This window comes from Nicotiana attenuata, chromosome 1 (assembly GCF_001879085.1).
Source record: "Nicotiana attenuata strain UT chromosome 1, NIATTr2, whole genome shotgun sequence".
Taxonomy (NCBI): Eukaryota; Viridiplantae; Streptophyta; class Magnoliopsida; order Solanales; family Solanaceae; genus Nicotiana; species Nicotiana attenuata.
Window position 1 is genome coordinate 51,125,579 of NC_031989.1, and position 14,539 is coordinate 51,140,117.

The following is a 14,539-nucleotide window of genomic DNA, read 5'->3' on the forward strand; positions in this document are numbered from 1 at the left end:
AACACCCAATCAAAACAAATAATGATTTTTGAAAACCCAAATTTGAATTCAAAGCTTCAAAGCTTTTTAATGGCTGTCAATGGTGGAATTACTGCTCTCTTGTCTCTTTGAAGGTTTGTTCTTCTTCATTGAGAAAATTTGAAGTTGAAGGTAAATGTGTGTATGAATTTTGAAGATTTGACTTCAATTTTGATGAACTTTGTTGTTCTTCATTGATGAACTTCAACTGGAGAAAAATGGGGAACCAACTTTGTTGAAGGGTTTCTTCAATTTTCTGTGAATTTAGAGGGAGAATTTGGTTTCAGAAGATGGAAAATGGTAAAAAGAACGTTGGTATGGGTAAAACGTGGGTGGGACTGAGGGGTTAGGAGAGAGAAACATGCAGATTCCTTTAATTAAGGAGTAAAAAATGTACAATTAGTTAAACCTTAATTAATTATGGTATAGAATTGGTAATTTGGTATACTAAGTGTAATTAAGTCAAACCTTAAACATTGAGGGTAATAAGGTTTCCTATGTGGCATAGGAATGTAAAAATTCCTTTTAAATTTGAGAAACACTATGCTTGTATTCACCTATTGGGCTCATTGACTCAGAGCCCAATTGACTAACTAATAGCACAAAGGTTGATTTATGCAAAGAATTTTTACATTCCTATGCCATATAGGAAACTATATTACCCTCAATGTTTAAGGTTTGATATAATTACATTTAGTATACCTAATTACCAATTATATACCATTAGTGGTTTTTAAGAGTATTAATTACACTCCTAATTTATTGGTACCGTATATTCCTTCTAATACCACTCCCCCCACGTGTGACAACCCGGCCCGTCGTCTCATGTGTTACTGCCCCGTTTTCCCCGTTTATTGCTTCTTCATGTTCCATTATCGGCATTTGGTGAGTTAGAGTCGAATTGGTTTGGTTTTGGTAGAAAATGAGACATTTAGTCTCTTAAAGGAAGGCTTATATTGGAAAAGTCAACCGGATGTTGACTAATGAGTTAGAGGGCTCGGATGTGATTTTCGGTGATTCGGTTAGCTTCGGGGGATGATTTGTGACTTAGGAGTGTGATCGGAGGTGATTTTGGAGGTCCGGTGTAGAATTAGGCTTGAATTTGCGAAGCTAGTATTTTGGCGAATTCCGGTTGGTAGGTGAGATTTTGATTCGGGGCTCGGAATGGAATTCCGAGAGTTGCAGCAGCTTCTTTAGGTGATTTTGGATATGTGTGCAAAATTTCAGGTCATTCGGAGGTGTCTTGGTCGGGTTTTTGATCAAATGCGTATTTCGGAAGTTTTGAAGAAACTTAGGCCTGAATCCGATGTGATTTAATGGTTTTAGCGTTGTTTGACGCGTTTTGAAGATTGGAACAAGTTTGAATAATGTTTTAGGATGTGTTGGTACCTTTGGTTGGGGTCCCGGGGGCCCGGGGTGATTTCGGGTGGTCAATCGGACCATTTTTGGACTTGATATGTTGCAGGTTTTCAGCTGTAGGATTGCAGAAGATTTACCCATCGCGTTCGCGTAGGTAGGGTCGCGAACGCGTAGAGGAGAATTTGGAGGTCTGTAAATTGGTCTTCGCATTCGCGTCTCCTTAGTCGCGTTCGCGTAGTATTGAAAGGCGAAGCTTCGCGTTCGCGATTGGTGTCACGCGTTCGCATAGAGGAAATCTGAGGGGCCAAGAATTTGGCCTACGCGTTCGCGTCTATGGGCTCGCAATCGCGTTGATATAAGACCCAGGCCTTCGTGTTCGCGTGGGTGATGCCGCGTTCGCGAAGGGCATTTTTGGCAGCCTTAATAATTGGTCATCGCGAACGCGTGGGTTGTGGCCGCGTTCGCGTAGAGTAAAACACCTGGGCAGAAAGGGTTTTATTTGAATATTTCATCCGCGAGTGTATTCATTTTTCCTCCATTGTTAACCACCTTGAGAGCTTTTTGGGAGTAATTGAAGAGGGTTTCGACGGGGATTGATTGGAGGTGAGTCTCGTGACCTAGAAACGTCATTTTATTGAAGAATCAACCTTTAATTCTTGGAAATTTGGGTAAAAATTGGAAGAACTAGGGCTTGGTTTTTGAAATGAAAATTTGGGATTTGAAAGGGCATTTGAACTCCGATTTTGGTAAATTTGATATGTATGGACTCGTGGCGAGACAGGGAATCTGATGATGTAAATTTTATAATTTTTCGAGAAGTGGGCCCGGGGCTCGGGTTTTGCCAACTTCGTGATTTTTGGTGTTTTTCGAGTCTTTTCGATTGGGTTATATTCCCTTAGCCTATTGTAATGTATTCCTTGTGGTTTTGATCAGATTTGACGCGCGAGGAGGTCAATTCGAGAGGAAAAGGCATAGCGAGCTAGACTTTGGGCCGGCTGGAGGTGAGTAATGGGTGTAAATGATGTACTGAGGGTTTGAGACCCCGGAATTTCACATCGTACCGCTATATTGAGGCGAGGCACGCGCTCTATGACGAGTGCGGGGCTGTTGGTTATTGGGGATTGTGACTTGGTCCGTCCCGGTGATGTTTTACTGTGTTTTTCTACTAGAACTTGTTGGAAATCATCGTTACTTGGATTTGACTGTTGTATTTGGGCTTCGTGCCGGTTTATTTTGGATCCTTCAGGGATTTGANGTGTGGTTTCTCGGTCTTCCTTGTATGACCGCATTAGAGAGCGTCAGTATGATGATCCACATTTGCTTGTCCTTAAGGACAGGGTCCAGCATGATGATGCCGGAGATGTGACTATTGATGATGATGGCATGTTGAGGATGCAGGGCCGGATTTGCGTGCCCAATGTGGATGGGCTTCGGGAGTTGATATTAGAAGAGGCCCATAGCTCGCGGTATTCCATTTATCCGGGTGCCGCGAAGATGTATCAGGATTTGAGGCAACACTACTGGTGGAGGAGAATGAAGAAAGATATTGTGAGTTATGTAGCTCGGTGTCTCAACTGTCAGCAGGTCAAATATGAGCATCAGAGGCCCGGTGGTGTACTTTAGCGGATGGATATTCCGGAGTGGAAATGGGAGAGGATTACTATGGATTTTGTGAGTGGTCTCCCTCGTACCTCGAGGAAGTTTGATTCGATTTGGGTGATTGTGGATCGGTTGACCAAGTCCGCGCACTTCATTCCGGTGTGTACTGCCTATTCTCGGAGCGGCTGGCAGGGATTTTCATCCGGGAGATTGTTCGGTTGCATGGGGTCCCAGTTTCCATTATCTCAGATAGAGGTACTCAGTTTACTTCCCAGTTTTGGAGGACCTTTCAGCGGGAGTTGGGTACACAGGTGGAGCTGAGTACAGCGTTTCATCCTCAGACGGACGGGCAGTCCGAGCGTACCATTCAGATATTGGAGGACATGTTGCGTGCCTATGTTATTGATTTTGGAGGTTCTTGGGCTGAGTTCTTGCCACTTGCAGAGTTTGCTTACAACAACAGCTATCAATCCAGTATTCAGATGGCGCCGTATGAGGCCTTATATGGGAGACGGTGTAGATCTCCGGTTGGTTGTTTTGAGCCCGGCGAGGCTAGGCTATTGGGGACAGAGTTGGTCCAGGATGCCTTAGAGAAGGTGAAAGTGATCCAGGAGAGACTTCGTAGAGCTCAGTCGCGTCAGAAGAGTTATGCAGACCGGAAGGTTCGAGATGTATCTTATATGGTGGGCGAGAAGGTCTTGCTGAAGGTTTCGCCCATGAAGGGCGTTATGAGGTTTGGGAAGAAAGGGAAGCTGAGTCCGCGGTTCATTGGGCCTTTTGAGGTACTTAGGAGGATTGGGGAGGTGGCCTATATGCTTGCTTTGCCACCAGCTTGTCGGGGGTTCATCCGGTATTCCATGAAACTATGCTTCGGAAGTATGCTGGGGACCCGTCTCATGTGTTAGACTTCAGCTCGGTTCAGTTGGATGATGACTTGACCTATGATGTGGAGCCAGTGGCTATTTTGGGTCGTCAGGTTCGAAAGTTGAGATCAAAGGATATAGCTTCGGTGAAGGTGCAGTGGAGAGGTCGGCCCGTGGAGGAGGCTACCTGGGAGACCGAGCAGGAGATGCGGAGCAGATATCCTCACCTGTTTGAGGCTTCAGGTATGTTTCTTGACCCGCTCGAGGACGAGTGTTTGTTTAAGTTGGGGAGGATGTGATGACCCGGCCCGTCGTCTCATGTGTTACTGCCCCGTTTTCCCCGTTTATTTCTTCTTCATGTTCCATTATCGGCATTTGGTGAGTTAGAGTCGAATTGGTTTGGTTTTGGTAGAAAATGAGACATTTAGTCTCTTTAAGGAAGGCTTATATTGGAAAAGTCAATCGGATGTTGACTAATGAGTTAGAGGGCTCGGATGTGATTTCCAGTGATTCCGTTAGCTTCGGGGGATGATTTGTGACTTAGGAGTGTGATCGGAAGTGATTTTGGAGGTCCGGTATAGAATTAGGCTTGAATTGGCGAAGCTAGTATTTTGGCGAATTCCGGTTGGTAGGTGAGATTTTGATTCGGGGCTCGGAATGGAATTCCGAGAGTTGCAGCAGCTTCGTTAGGTGATTTTGGATATGTGTGCAAAATTTCAGGTCATTCGGAGGTGTCTTGGTCGGGTTTTGATCAAATGCGTATTTCGGAAGTTTTGAAGAAACTTAGGCCTGAATCCGATGTGATTTAATGGTTTTAGCGTTGTTTGATGTGTTTTGAAGATTGAAACAAGTTTGAATAATGTTTTAGGATGTGTTGGTACCTTTGGTTGGGGTCCCGGGGGCCCCGGGGTGATTTCGGGTGGTCAATCGTACCATTTTTGGACTTGATATTTTGCAGGTTTTCAGCTGTAGGATTGCAGAAGATTTACCCATCGCGTTCGCGTAGGTAGGGTCGCGAACGCGTAGAGGAGAATTTGGAGGTCTGGAAATTGGTCTTCACGTTCGCGTCTCCTTATTCGCGTTCGCGTAGTATTGAAAGGCGAAGCTTCGCGTTCGCGATTGGTGTCACGCGTTCGCATAGAGGAAATCTGAGGGGCCAAGAATTTGGCCTACGCGTTCGCGTCTATGGGCTCGCGATCGCGTTTATATAAGACCCAGGCCTTCGCGTTCGCGTGGGTGATGCTGCGTTCGCGAAGGGCATTTTTGGCAGCCTTAATAATTGGTCATCGTGAACGCGTGGGTTGTGGTCGCGTTCGCGTAGAGTAAAACACCTGGGCAGAAAGGGTTTTATTTGAATATTTCATCCGCGAGTGTATTCATTTTTCCTCCATTGTTAACCACCTTGAGAGCTTTTTGGGAGTAATTGAAGAGGGTTTCGACGGGGATTGATTGGAGGTGAGTCTTGTGACCTAGAAACGTCATTTTATTGAAGAATCAACCTTTAATTCTTGGAAATTTGGGTAAAAAGTTGGAAGAACTAGGGCTTGGTTTTTGAAATGAAAATTTGGGATTTGAAAGGGCATTTGAACTCCGATTTTGGTAAATTTGATATGTAGGGACTCGTGGCGAGACGAGGAATCTGATAATGTGAATTTTATAATTTTTCGAGAAGTGGGCCCCGGGCTCGGGTTTTGCCAACTTCGTGATTTTTGGTGTTTTTCGAGTCTTTTCGATTGGGTTATATTCCCTTAGCCTATTGTAATGTATTCCTTGTGGTTTTGATCAGATTTGACGCGCGAGGAGGTCAATTCAAAAGGAAAAGGCATAGTGAGCTAGATTTTGGGTCGGCTGGAGGTGAGTAATGGGTGTAAATGATGTACTGAGGGTTTGAGACCCCGGAATTTCACATCGTACCGCTATATTGAGGCGAGGCACGCGCTCTATGATGAGTGCAGGGCTGTTGGTTATTGGGGATTGTGACCTGGTCCGTGCCGGTGATGTTTTACTGTGTTTTTCTACTAGAACTTGTTGGAAATCATCGTTACTTGGATTTGACTGTTGTTTTGGGCTTCGTGCCGGTTATTTGGATCCTTCAGGGATTGATTTCACTGATTTGCATACTTTGCATATTGTTTAACCTCATTCCAAGGTTTTAAGTACTACTTTTGCAAACTCAGCCCCTTTTTCTAAACTTGAAAATTCAAATGATATTTTAAATGATATTTTGGGTTGTGGATTACTGATTAAAAAGTGCCCGAGGGGCTTATTGTGATTTCTGGATTTATGGATAGCTCGGGCTGCACGCCGCAGCAGTACTATGTGATATTGAGGCCGAGGGCCTGGTTGGTGCCACGAGATGGCTTATTTGCGCTTGGGCTGTAGGAGCCCTTCCAGAGTCTGTACACACCCCAAGTGAGCGCCGTCGACGTAAAATATATGGTTGGCTCGGACTGCACGCCGCAGTGGGTACCTGAGTGTACCGGTATTTGCATTGCATTACATCATTGCATCATTCCTTACCCGTTACCTGTCATGGTTCTTTCTGTACCATTACTTTATTGACTTGCCGGTCTTACTGTTAAAGGTTTGGTACTGCCCGTTATAGTTGCCTTGTGTTTTTCAGTGATTTCTTATCTTCAGTTATTATTTATGCTTATTACTCACTGAGTCGGAGTACTCACTTTACTCCCTACACCTTGTGTGCAGATTTAGGTGCATCACAGTCTGAGGGAGGACCTGTCTAGCTGAGCAGCATTTCACCGGGAGCATCGAGGTAGCTGCATGGCGTTCGCAGCCTTGATCCTTCCCTCCTATCCCTATCTTTCATTATTCTGTTCCTTAGACAGTCTTGTTATAGGATGACACTCTGTATTAGAGGCTCGTGATCGTGACACCGAATCCTGTTTTGGGTTATGTTCCAGTATTTTTTGTTGGTTTTCAGTATACTACTCCGTACTTATAGCAGTTTGATAAGATGGTTTAGTAATTTAGTATCCGTGTTCGAATTCCTAAATTATCATAAGTTGAGATTTGTTGTTGAATTGTCGGGCTTGCTTAACAATGTGTTGGGCGCCATCACGACCGGGGTTTGGGTCGTGACACCACGTTTCTCTCTCCGATTCCCACACCTTCACCCACGTTTTCCTCCCACACCCACGATTTCTGTATCAAAATCCCATTATTTCTTCCATAGCCAAGGCTTTGAATTTGAATTTGGGTTTTCAAAAGACATTGTTTGTTTGGATTGGATGTTGTTGCAAAGATTTGAGAATTCTGTCTACGTCTCTCTCTATCTCGCAATCCCAAATTTCAGTAATATAAGAGGAAAGGAAAAGAGAGCAGCAATTCCACCATTGACAGCCATTAAAAAGCTTTGAAGCTTTGAATTCTAATTTGGGTTTTCAAAAATTATTATTTGTTTGGATTGGGTGTTGTTGTTAATAATTGGGAATATGGTTTGGAGTTTATATCTCAATTTTGAGGGGTTTTGGTGAAGATTAGACTTGGTTTTGGCTGAATTTCAGATTGAAACTCGAAGAAGAAGAAGAATACATCACATACATTATATTTGCAGAAATTGTAGAAAAATTGTAGAAAAATTGTAGATTGTTGTTTATTTCTTTTTCAGCATTGTGTTTTTGTGTTAAAAGTTTTGATGGGAGCTTGTTATTCCACTTCGTCTGTTTTGGAGCTAACTTGTACAGAGGAGAAGATGTTTTTTAAGTTATATATATTGCTATACCTTTAAATTCAAGAAGTATGGTTGTATTGTATTTAAAGAGGCGTGAATTTGTAGAATAGGTTGAATGTGAGGAATGAGTCAAATAAGACTCATAATGGCTTGTTTTCTACATTTAATCTACAACAAAACTACATATTATTTGAAAAATTAATATGAAAATACAGAATTTCAATGTTTCTACAAATTATCTACAAAATATCTACAAACTGGGTACATTAAATTTTAATATCCCAATTCTCAATCAATTGTAGCATAATTGGGATTTTCAACATAATTGCATTTTTTGCAGAAATTTTGTAGAAGTTTTAGTCGTTTTTTATTTGTGAAAACAAAAAACAAAGCATCTACAATCAGAATACAAATAATCTACAATTTATCTATAAAATATCTACAAACTGGGTACATTGAATTTTAATATCCCAATTCCCATTCAATTGTAGCATAATTGGGATTTTTGACATAATTGTGTTTTTTCAGAAGATTTGTAGAAGTTTTAATCGTTTTTTATTTGTGAAAACAGAAAATAAAGCATCTACAATCAGAATACAAATAATCTATAATTTATCTACAAAATATCTACAAACTGGGTACATATTTAGATTCGACATGCTTCCCCTAAAATGTATGTTTCATATTTTTGATATATATTTTTGTCCAAAACAGTACTAAATCATCCACTTAAATATAATTTTATACAATGTTGTTCAACTTTCATACAATAGGTAAATGAATAAAAGAAAAATAAATAAACAACAATCTACAATTTTTCTACAATTTCTGCAATATAATGTATGCCATGTCTTCTTCTTCTTCTTCTTCTTCTTCTTCTTCTTCTTCTTCTTCTTCTTCTTCTTCTTCTTCTTCAAGTTTCAATCCGAAATTCTTCACCAAAACCCCTCAAAATTGAGATATAAACTCCAGACCATATTCCCAATTATTTGCAACAACACCCAATCCAAACAAATAATGATTTTTGAAAACCCAACTTTCAATTCAAAGCTTCAAAGCTTTTTAAAGGCTGTCAATGGTGGAATTGCTACTCTCTTTTCCTTTGCTTTGTATTACTGAAATTTGGACATAATTGCATTTGATGTAGAAGAATTGTAGAAGATTTAGTCGTTTTTGATTTGTGAAATCAGAAAAAAGGTTTGAAACACAGTGTATCAAAAAAGCAGAGACGCTAATTTGAAACGAAACTGACGAAGAAGATTAATGTGCGTGATTTGCGTTGTAGAAGATTTGGAAGAATATTTAATTCCCCTTTTTTACCGCGCCTAAATAAGGAATCATAAAGCTACAGTGATTCCTTATTTAATGCATTGTATATATTATGCAGAAATACTATTAGCATGAATGGTAATATGCAAACTATGAACATATTTGGTAATATAGTTTCATATATGGTATATATACGAAAATTTCCATTACTATTTATCTAGATTAACAATTAATTAGAGTTTTACTCATTTGGTAAATTATTCGATGAGCATGAATTTTTAAAAAGAACATTCCTGAAGTCTAATACGTAGTTGAAATTACTTTATTTTACAGTAAGATTCCATCTTTTGACCAAAATTTAAGTAAGGGGCTATGAAGTTTTTGGGCAAGTGTATATTTTATTCCCGAAATGCTTTAAAGATTCTATCGATTACTCACTTTAACGTCTCAAGCTCGCACTTACCATTCATAGGAAAAAAATATTATATTATACAATAAACTTGAAAGAATTTCCAAATTAACAAACCAAATCCACTACCCAAAGAAGTAAAATAAATTAACAGATAAATCCTCTTTGCGGTGTCTACTTACTAAAAGGGTCTGGTGCATAAAGTATCGAGTATTCACGTAGGTTCAGAGAAGGACTGTATCTGATGAGTGTGATATAATCATGTAGATATCCTAACCTAACTACATAAAGTATCTTGTATTCACGGGGTCCGGAGAAAGACCGCACCAAATGGGCGTGATGTAGACATACTAACCTAGCTAATGCAAACAAGTGACTGCTTCCACGACTCGAACCCGTAACCTATACGTTACACGGAGACAACTTTACCGTTTAATTTAATGATACTTTTTAGGGATATAAGATTTAATAATACCATTATATTTTTTTGCCTTCTATATCAACTAATCTTGTTTTTATGGTAAACTATCCATTAACTATAAAAACAAGCAGCTTTGTAGCATATATTATATCAAATATACAATGATATAGTATTAGTTAGCATATATAGTTTGTTTTCGAACTTCCAACCAAATCAATACGGATATCTACCACAATTAGTTTACCTTATTTTGCAAGAGAATTATCTTTAAAAGAAAACTTATTTTTTATGAACACTCGAATCATTTCATTAATTAAACCAAAAAAAAAAGTTGTTTACTTGTATTAAGCTTCTACTCCTATAAGTGTTCAAAAAGGTGTTAAGACTTAAGAGTCTGTATCAAACTATAACTTCAAATAGCCTTATTATTATCCCCAATTTCCATCAAATTAAACCTCTCCTCTTCCATCTCCCTCCTTATTATTTGGGGAAAATTTCAGGTTTTCCAGAGGAAGTGTCACTTTGCTCTTTCCTAGGAACAATTTATTTTTATTTTTGGTTGCCTTTGATTTTGCCAAACAATGAAAAACAGACCACAATATGTGGTCTCTTTTATTATTTCTGAAACAAATAATGTGTTAAACACTTTTAGAAGAATACTTCCCAGAATCATGATCACCTTCATCTTTTTCTTTTGTCTTTTATACGTTTTTTACTCTCTAATTTTCGTAAACCCTTCATTCACGTCCACCCAAAATCCTTTAGGTATTTTTATTAGATTCAACGAAGAAAACCAGTCAGACACTATCCAAACCCCAGAAAAAACTCAGCTCCACCATATTGTATTTGGCATTGGATCGTCACGTACTACATGGAATTATAGAAAAGAGTACGTAAAATTATGGTGGAAGCCAAATAAAATGCGAGGATTTGTATGGTTAGACAAGCCAACTATGTCAAAGAATAATCCAAGCAGCCCGAGTAATTACAACGTTACTTCTCTTCCAGAAATCAAGATTTCAAGCAACACATCAAGGTTTAAGTACACTAACAAAAAGGGCGATAGATCAGGAATTCGAATATCGCGAATAATATCAGAAACAGTAAGGATGGATTTGAAAAACGTGAGATGGTTTGTGATGGGAGATGATGATACATTTTTTGTGCCAGAAAATTTGGTTAGGGTATTGAGGAAATATGATCATAATCAGTATTATTATATAGGGAGTGTATCGGAAACACATTGGCAAAATCATGAGTTTTCATATAATATGGCATATGGAGGTGGAGGTTTTGCTATAAGTTATCCATTGGCTAAGGCTCTTGAGAAAATACAAGATAAATGCATTGAGAAATATCCTCATTTGTATGGATCAGATGATAGGATTCAAGCTTGTTTGGCTGAACTTGGAGTTCCTCTCACCAAAGAAGTTGGATTTCACCAGGTTTGTTCTTCTTTCTTCTTTTTTTTTTTCTTTTTTGCATCTTTTTTTTTTATATTAGTATTCTAACTCCAACTTTGCTTGGGACTGAGGCGCTTATTGTTATTATAGTTAGTATTTTGCATGATAGTTAAACTCATGAATTCAATTTACGGTCCTTATTAGGTAACTAGTACCGTGACCTTTCGTATAATTGAGTCAATAGAATCATACCAACTACTAGGACCCTAATTAAAGGAGAATATATTTGTTCCTTAAAATAACAAATAAATAAAGAAGGGGATAAGGAAAGTGGGAGAGATTTTGTAGTTTATTGCAAGGCGATTTTCCAACTTCTTCTCCGAAATTAATTGACCCGCTTTTGAGTTCATGTAGCACCGAAATTATTTAAGGAGACATATATAAATCACCAAATATGTGGTTTTAAATATTAGTCGCGAATATTGTTATAGTAATTTTATTTAAGAAAAAAAAAATGAGCCAAAGATCTTTATTGCACTCACTGGGTAGTTCTAGCAGATAGCATTAGGTGCTGATAAGCACTTTAAAGTGCTGAAACTTATTTAAAAAATAAGCAATTACGTGATTGGATAAAAATACTGAAATTAATAATATGCAGCTGAAGAACTGGGTATACCAAGAGTTTTGTTTTAAAAAGAAGTATTTTAGGGATAGAATAGTAAATATTTTGGTCAAACTTAAAGTGCTTATAAGCTGAAATTTGATAAGTTGGGGGAGACCAACTTATGGCTTTTGGCTTATAAGCACTTAACTTATAAGCACTTTTAATTTTACCAAACGCGTAGATAAGCCAAAAAGTGTTTATAAGCCAGTTTGACCAGCTTATAAGCTTAGCCAAACACCTTCATAGTGTATGAGATAACCTTTGTTTTTATGCAGGTAGGAACTAGGAAGTAAAAATTTAATCATAGTTTATTTAGTGGAATGGTTTGGGTAAGATAGGTTTGATGTTAACTAAACAAGTGGCATAAAGTCTTATCGACTAGAACCATATATGGGATCATGGTCTTAAATTACCTGCAACTTCCACCAAGAGAATTGTACTTTAGTAAAAAAAAAAACTTGGGGAGGGGGAGGGGGGTAAGAGAAATCTAATCATGCACTCCTCTATAGCACTCTTTACCTTCTAATCTAATCCGAAAGAATGGATGTATGTTTGAAAATAATTTGATTTTATTTTTACGACCAATATTATTCAAATTGCAATATTTTCAGGCAAAATATGTGTTGCAATAGTCATAAAAATAAGGAAGGGTATTATTACTTTTAGCCCGTTGCCAGAAACTATTTACATCTGATAGGCGAAAAGTGTATAAAACTTGTATAATTCTTGTATATAACATACAGAATGTATATATACAAATTTTATATATTTTTTCGATTATTATTTTTACAACAGTTATATAGTGTCATTTATTCAAATGATAACTGGGTGTTTCTTTGTTTGTTATAGTGAATTAGAATTGGTAGGTTCGGGTGACCCCTTGATGGAGAGGACTAGTGGCTTTGTGGCATCCAATCCTCAAATATACTAAACCACTTTCCCATATAAAGTGGGTGGGTGGCCTACAATTATCTACTTTCTTAGGATATGTCCCTTAATTCCCATTTCTGAAATTATTTCCGTGGTTTCAATAATAGCAACATAAATACTAGTACTAGTACTATATCAGGAAAATGGTAGTTCAACTAAACAAATTTCCATCTGCGTATATTAAAATCATATCAATATGGCTTTCTCATCAACCTACTTATATAAATCAAAATACTTAAGCAGAACTAAGCCAATATAAATTCAACAATAACAAATAAAAAAACAAAGGTATTAGTCACTCAAGAAAAATAAAACCAATAGGACCAAAAAGGTAAGCATCACAATACTAATTAATAGAGATATGACTTGTGTACATAGTTAAACCGATCCACACACCTTGGGGAATTATATTTTAAAATCTTATATTTGTTTTTTTAAATCTAGTCATCTAGGTATCAAGATATATTTGATTTATAACTATCTTTGCTTAGAAATTGATGTGTTCTTTATGCTCTATTTATTTGTAAAACTAATTATAATCGTGGCAAGTTTAGTTAATTTTTTTTTTTAGAATTTTAAACTATATTTATAGGTTAAGTATGTCAATGTGGAGTAATAAATCCAATTCTTTTGTAGCAATAATAAATTTCTTTCTATCGGGTTTTAACGCATATATGTTTATTATTTTGATGATTTAACGATATGACAATATTTATCTGGAACAGTTTGATCTACATGGTAGTGTGATGGGCCTCCTCTCAGCCCATCCAGTTGCACCACTAGTTTCTCTTCATCATCTTGATAAAATCCAGCCCATCTTCCCCAAATTAAGCCGAGTTGAAGCCCTGAGACGGCTCAACAAGCCCATAAAACTGGACTCAGCTGGGCTCATGCAACAGTCCATATGTTATGACAGGCCCAGGGGATGGACCATTTCTGTCTCGTGGGGCTATTCGGTCCAAATAAATAGGGGCATCTTGCCGGCCCGTGAAATGGAAAAGCCCATTACAACTTTCAATGATTGGTATGCAACTGGTGATGAGAATTCCTTCACATTCAACACAAGAACATATCATAAAAATGCTTGCCAAAGACCATTTTTCTACTTGTTGTCTAATGCATACGTGACAACCAATCACACAACAAGCAAATACGTGTACGATGGGGCCCGTGCATCGAAGTGCAAGTGGCGTATGGCTGATCCATCCAACGTACGCCACGTGGAAGTGTACAAGAAGCCTAATCCAAATTTATGGGACAAGGTAATTAATTTTTGTTTTATGATGTTGTAGAATAGTTAGGCACTATTGTCACTATGTATGCTCATAAATATGTTTTTTTGGATGTTTTGAAGCAGTCTCCAAGAAGAAATTGTTGCAGAGTTTTGCCAACAAGCAAGAATGACACTCTTTTAGTAGATGTGGGTGAATGCAGAGATGGTGAAACCATCTAATTGTAGTGATAGAAACTAAAGAGGATTTTCACACTCTTCCTTTTTGGTGCGCGGATTTGCACATGTTGCGATTTTTAGATTGTATTGATGTTTCATGCCACTAGAGCAGTCGTGTTGGATGAGATGAGGGCATTGGGATCTACAATGAATACTATCAGATTCAATTTCAGCATGTTGGAAGGATAATATTGGAATTCAGTTTAGAAATTTACTATGGTTCTTGCCGAAGGAGAGGGAACTCCATGACTGGTTGATCTGAGGAATAGTCATGATTTTCTGCGTGTTTCTTTCATCATTGGCAGTATAAGAAAGTGTTGGAATGAGGCTTTGTTTGATAAGAGGTTTATTACCGGTATTGGGTTGTTTGAGCAGCTGCTCTGATCAGAAGTTATCGCTATGAGTGGTTGAGTTATGTGGTATATCATGTGATTACATCTTGGGTTACGGATAGTGGTCTGAT

At 38.3% G+C, this 14,539-nt stretch overlaps 1 protein-coding gene across 1 annotated transcript; it reads left to right on the top strand.

The window, feature by feature from the left end:
• On the top strand, nucleotides 10,016-14,079 carry LOC109240979. Its single transcript, XM_019407672.1, has 3 exons — nucleotides 10,016-11,074; nucleotides 13,352-13,888; nucleotides 13,984-14,079. Exons 1-3 carry the CDS (start codon nucleotides 10,211-10,213, stop codon nucleotides 14,077-14,079), a joined length of 1,497 nt encoding a protein of 498 aa, XP_019263217.1. The 5' UTR covers nucleotides 10,016-10,210.

Excerpts from the sequence above, each read along its gene's own strand:
- LOC109240979 (XM_019407672.1), top strand. The coding sequence starts at position 10,211 with ATGAAAAACAGACCACAATATGTGGTCTCTTTTATTATTTCTGAAACA. Across the intron at positions 11,075-13,351 it reads AAGAAGTTGGATTTCACCAG|TTTGATCTACATGGTAGTGT; the intron begins GTTTGTTCTTCT and ends TATCTGGAACAG. Across the intron at positions 13,889-13,983 it reads ATCCAAATTTATGGGACAAG|TCTCCAAGAAGAAATTGTTG; the intron begins GTAATTAATTTT and ends GTTTTGAAGCAG.